General features: G+C 34.8%; 1 protein-coding gene across 1 annotated transcript in view; it reads left to right on the top strand.

Annotated features, from left to right (window-relative positions):
• The first annotated feature begins 3,858 nt into the window (after positions 1 to 3,858).
• LOC149793380 (neural cell adhesion molecule 2-like) overlaps positions 3,859 to 6,000 on the top strand; it is a 38,972-nt gene continuing 36,830 nt past the window's right edge. Inside the window, exon 1 of the mRNA XM_089967358.1 lies at positions 3,859 to 3,979. Within this exon, the coding sequence (XP_089823484.1) occupies positions 3,977 to 3,979 (3 nt within the window). The 5' untranslated portion in view covers positions 3,859 to 3,976. The remainder of the gene's footprint in view (positions 3,980 to 6,000) is intronic.

Genomic DNA, 6,000 nt, shown 5'->3' with positions numbered 1-6,000 from the left:
TTGAGACTATAAATATCGACTTGAGGATTTCCACATTTTGTAGCTATACATATATACTAGAATTCATAAACAGGAACGTCACTCAAGCTGAGGCTATAAAAAGATAGTGGGATTTTCCAAAGGAAAAACCCACAAGTTGGAGCTATAAATAGATAGTGGGATTTCATAGGAATTTCAGCTGATTATAGATACATAGGTATTTATCCACGATCGTCACAGAAGTTGATATTGTAAGTAGTTACTAATTTTATCCATTTTAGTCTAAACCATTGTAACTTAATTTTCGGGGATATGTTTATTTTCCTTTAAATTCTGGAACAATTTCGTCATTTTAGCGTTACTTTTAGTCACATCCATTTTGTCGTTGAACATTTCCTTGATTATAGCTATTTATAGCATCATTACAATTATGCAAATTTTTGAACACCCCAGCAAGATTTCAGGTCTTGGTAATGCTTTATATATAAATCTCACGCTTGTACTAGTGTATGTATGTTTCTGTCTCTGTTGTGTTTGACCCTCTACCATCATTGTCCCTAGACAATCCCACCATGTTCAATTCCCCTTGACGCTATACAGACCCACCATGTTCAATTTCCATATGTTAAATTCCCCTTGACGCTAGACAGTCCCACGATTTTTCTCCATGTTCAATTCCCCTTGACGCTAGACAGTCCCACGATTTATTCCCATGTTAAATTCCCTTTGACGCTAGATTGTCCCACGATTTTTCTCCATGTTAATTTCCCTTGTCGCTAATCTGACCCACGATTTTTCTCCATGTTAAATTTCCCTTGACGCTAATCTGTCCCAGGTGTCTCTGTAATGCTAATTCCCATTGACGCTAATGTATCCCACTTAACTACTACTGTTATTGTCAACAGTAGGTACAAATTTTTTTAAAGGTGTCCGGTATTTAACAGGGTCTTATAGGCTGTCTGTTCTTAATCTAGCCGTGCTGCACTATTGTATGCGTGGGACTGAAGACCGAGGTACCTATAATGGTAAATTAATGTTGTTTTGGAAACGTATGTGTTTTTCTCAGCTGGTTCTATCGGGTATGAAAGTTCTGCATTCAATGCTAATGACCGAATACTGTGATCTTCATCATAAATATCGAGCCCTTCTGTTCTGCTGCTGCAACAGCTATCTCTGCGTCGTGCAAGCATCACAAGATCTGTTTCTGAATTTCTGCTTCTCGGGTCATGTATTCTATGCTGACTTTGGCCGCGTCTAATGTAGCCTACTTTTCTAATTTTAGCGAAGTACCTGAAGATATGGACTTAATGGAGGACTTTCTGCCAGTAGAATAGAAATCCGACTTTTTCGATGCTACTAAACGCGTTTCTTAATCTGATTGTTCAACCGAGTCGCTCAATTTTCCGAGCGCGTTCTGCATTAGCATATTTCTCGTTTATTCATATTTTCTTATGCTGTAACCTGTTTTAAGCTTCTAATGTGTTTCTTCTAAGGAAAAGGCCGTAGTGTCTGTTATAATACTGATATGTTATGAATCTAGGTTTGTAAGTTTATCTTGAGAGTATGTTTGACAGAATTGCTCCTTTCCACTTGCAGAGTCCCTATCGTTCGTTCAGTGCTGTCCCAAAATATCTCTAATTTGTCTTCGAGTTCACTACTTTTGGTTTGCTAGAGTCGGAAGCCTTTTTAAGTCAATAATAACAGGCGTTTTTGCAAGATCCTTAAAGTATCACTCTACTTAGAAGCCATTTTGAATGATCTGATACAACAATTAAACGTTAGCTTAAGAAAGTTTATTTAAAATGTTTAGTGTAGCAGATATTTTTTAAGTGAGGACCATTAATCAAGTTATCCCGTGCCTGTATATTGATTGGTGTATGTGAATGTCTATCACTTTGCCAAGGTCTTTTTTAAAAAAATAAGTATTCTGCCTCGTGGGTAGTTGAGGCAAACGAAGCATAACTTCATCTCAGACAAATAAATCTCTCGCTTCAGTATACTGCCAAACTATCCCCCAATCCATCTAACTCCGTGTATATGATATTGTCTTGAGGCCTAAACACCAAACCTTGTACACTCAGAAACCAAATTTAATCCCACCTTTTTGCAAGTAAATGTGCTCTCACCAAAAGCAGGAAAAATATCTGTTCAAAATATTGCACAATTCTTTCATCCCAAATTACTACCGAGTTTATCAAAACATCCCAAATTACTACCGAGGTTACCAAAATATCCCAAATTACTACCGAGGTTACCAAAACATCCCAAATTAATATTTGACCTTCGACCATTCAAAATGTCTTTAGCGGATCATCTCCTTTCAGAGCAAACTCGGTGAACTCAGATCATCCTATTGTAGCCACATGTCTATCTATAGAGACGGTTCGAAAGATGGAGACACAGATAAAGCTGTTGTTGCAACGACCTATGACATCTTCTGCAATTTACAGGATTTACAGGATAAAGCATCAATTGTATGTGCAAAACTTATAGACATGCTGAAAACATTAAAATACAATGAAACTTCTAAAATTCATATCCTTTCTATACTAAAAGCTTTGAAAAATCTTAAGGCCAGCAGTCCGTTAATAGCTCAGATATTTCAGAAAAATCATGTCATCATACAATCTTTACTTTGGCCGCCTAGTCACATTTGTATAAAGGGTAACGAATAGGCAGATGAAGCAGCCAAAGCTACCATACAGTCACGTGTTTCCGAATGGAAGATTCCCTATACTGACTTCAATTATTTATAAATCAGCATGTTCGTAATAGTTGGCAAAATATTGGAATTTGACACTGCACTAAGAAAAAATTATTGGAGAGTGGCATCCCTAGTACAGAACATTTCGTAGAGATGATGTTGTAGTATCGCGTCTCGGACACCCCTACCGGACTCGTGCAGGTTGAACCTCAACAAGAATGGATAATATCAAGTGTCGTCTGACAGTGAAACACATTATTGTAGAGTGTGTCGACTTCTTTCATGTGGGACTGAAGTGGTTTGAACTGCATGAAGAAACTGTATGATATTTTACCCACCCACCCCCCAAACTTTTTAAGGAAAAACGGTTTATGCAACAAATTTTAAGCATTTTTAAGGATTTTTTTGTGGGACCTCTGTCTATTATTTTAGACCAACTTTACAAAATGTTATTATATAACGTTTAGTATTTTTTATCTTGTTATCCTTAATATTTGTATTTATTTCGACGGAGTTATCTTCCAAAACTGTTGTGCACTTCAGTTTTACATTTTTCGAACTTTATCTTTAGTTGGTACCATATATTCAATTTTGTTCTGAGGTGCCGAAAAACATTACTATTTGTATGTAATTTATAGTTGATTTTCTTTCATCCAAGGACGATTGTCTACTTTAATTTGTCTGTCCACTATACCCATAGTGTCAGCATATTGTTAAATTCTTATTTCTCCCCAAAATAATCCGTCCTGTTTCATTACTCTGTCCCCCCCCCCCCCACAAAACGACATTTCGAATGTCAAGGTTAAATTTTAGTTACGTTGGGTTACATTAACGAATTTAACGTTAAATCCTCCCTTTCTCTTGTAGTGACATCCTAGTGTTAAATTCCTTCATCCCATCCCCCACAGTCACATCCAGCTGTAATGTTAAAATCCAATTCCCACCATACCTACGCCGTCAGCTAATTGAAACCGCTAAACTTTTGCATCGTCAATGTAAACATAGATTCCTATAACCGCTGTAGAAACTACAAATATATTCCCTTTATGAAAAAGACAGGATATTGCGAATCACCTAACACTATGATGCACTTCAAATGTATGTATCTTGACCCCAAGTTGTGTCAAACAGGAAATCGTTAGCTACTCAAGCGAGAACTTTAGAACGAGGCACTTAGATGACTCGGGATGTTGTGTTATGGGGTGATCGCACTCAAGCAACAGCTTCATATGGTATCCCACAACACCGAATTATATGTCGTGAAAAGGATAACCAATCAGGAACATATATGCAATGGTAAGTCTGGTATCTAGTTTAAACAAAATACATTGCTGTTATCAGAATATCATACAAAGTTAACACCTTCAGGCTTGAGAAACGTGCGTGGCGCTTATATCAATCCCTCCTGTAAAATATAGGCTTATGAACTTTATGAACGATACATTATATTTTCAAGTAAAGGAATAAAATCATAAAGTATCCAAATGTATGCGTAAGTAAAATGATATGTGACGCGGAGCAAGTAAATCTATCACATGTCTATATTTTTCGTAACTCCTGGTACATAATTGTATCTAACGTTTGTAATTTTTATTTATGACTGTAAATTTTAGTAATTTCTCATTATCTTTATTTAGATTTTGCCTAGGAGACCAGGGTCTGTTAGGAGCTTAAAATTACATAGTATATATAAATAGATGCTTACGTATCTGTTGACAGTTACCAATATTGGTCTGAAGGACGACTTTGGGTTAATTTATCATTGGCTGATTAGGTTTGGGCAGGTCTAGAAGAATTAAGTAATTTCCCATTTTTTCGGCCAGTCACGTGAATAGGCAGTTTCAAAATATATTGAATATTATGAGATGTCACGTGGGGGTATATTGTGAATTATAGTCGTAAATGAAAGTGTATTTAAGGAGAGAACTAAGCAGTCAGATTTATCCCTCTTTAGGAGTCATTGTTATTTACTTGTGTTCCTGTTGTACGGCTGCAGACCTGTTTTATATTGCACTTAGATATTATTCGAGAAGAAAAACATTTGTTTGGACGGTTTAGTGGATATATATAGAAGGTGTGTTCACACACACACACACACACACACACACACACACACACACACACACACACACATATATATATATATATATATATATATATATATATATATATATATATATATATATATACATATATCGGATGAAAAACAACACAAGCCGATGATTCTGTGCGAATACGTATATATATATATATATATATAGAGAGAGAGAGAGAGAGAGAGAGATGCGATAAAGAGTTAAAGAAGAGAGACAGTGACAGAGGACGAGAAATCTATAATATTTATTTCTGGAACTATTGCGAATAATTCAAAGGAGTTCAGGAAAACACCATCTTGATCACGTCACGATTCTTGGCGGACAAGTATATTTCCCGTTTTGAAATTTATAATAAACTTTTCATTCTTTTTGACTTTAATAGAACTTTATCAGGATTATTTGGGATTCACTTCATAATGATTTAAGTTCCTTTCAGATTTTCATGTATAACATTGATAATGAAATTATTTGTTAATTTGTAAAAAAAAATCTTGTTGGTTGTGGTTTTTTATATTTCTTTGTTTATGACCATGTAGTCCTATCAACAGTGACAAAAGAAATGAAGAAAAGAAATAATTGAAAGTGAAAACAACGTTATACCTTGAAGCTGAGTAAAAGAAAACTCGTGAACGAATACACTTGTAGATAAACCTATGCAGCTTGCAATGTACACTACGAAAAAGTTGAGAAAATGTACATAGACAAAGCAAAAATATTCCAGTACTGAGGATATGATTTCTTTGCTTCAGGAATGCAATTCTTGGATATTGGGATGATTAAAACGATGATAAAATAGAGGGTGAATATTGTTAATAATGAACTGTGATTTATTGGTTACTTTTATCCCCTCCCAGTTTCTAAGTAGTATTTGTTTTAAAATTCAAGAAAAATATTATTATAATAGTTGTCCTTTAGTTGTAAAATATAGTTCGAGGTGTTTTATAATTTGGTTGTTGAATCCGTTAAATATTTGAATCGTAGAACTACATAGTTGCATGCTAATACCCTTTGGGTACTGTAAAGCTGTTATACGTGCCTGTAGCGTGAAAGTCCCGACATTACAAGTACACGAAATATACCTTTAGTATGATTACAACGGCTGCGAGTACTTAGCATAATATATATATATATATATATATATATATATATATATATATATATATATATATATATATATATATATATATATATATATATATATATATAAAGTCTATCACATGT

This window comes from Sinohyriopsis cumingii, chromosome 8 (assembly GCF_028554795.1).
Source record: "Sinohyriopsis cumingii isolate HCF-2022 chromosome 8, ASM2855479v2, whole genome shotgun sequence".
Classification (NCBI taxonomy): Eukaryota; Metazoa; Mollusca; class Bivalvia; order Unionida; family Unionidae; genus Sinohyriopsis; species Sinohyriopsis cumingii.
This window is presented reverse-complemented; position numbering and strand designations above follow the sequence as displayed.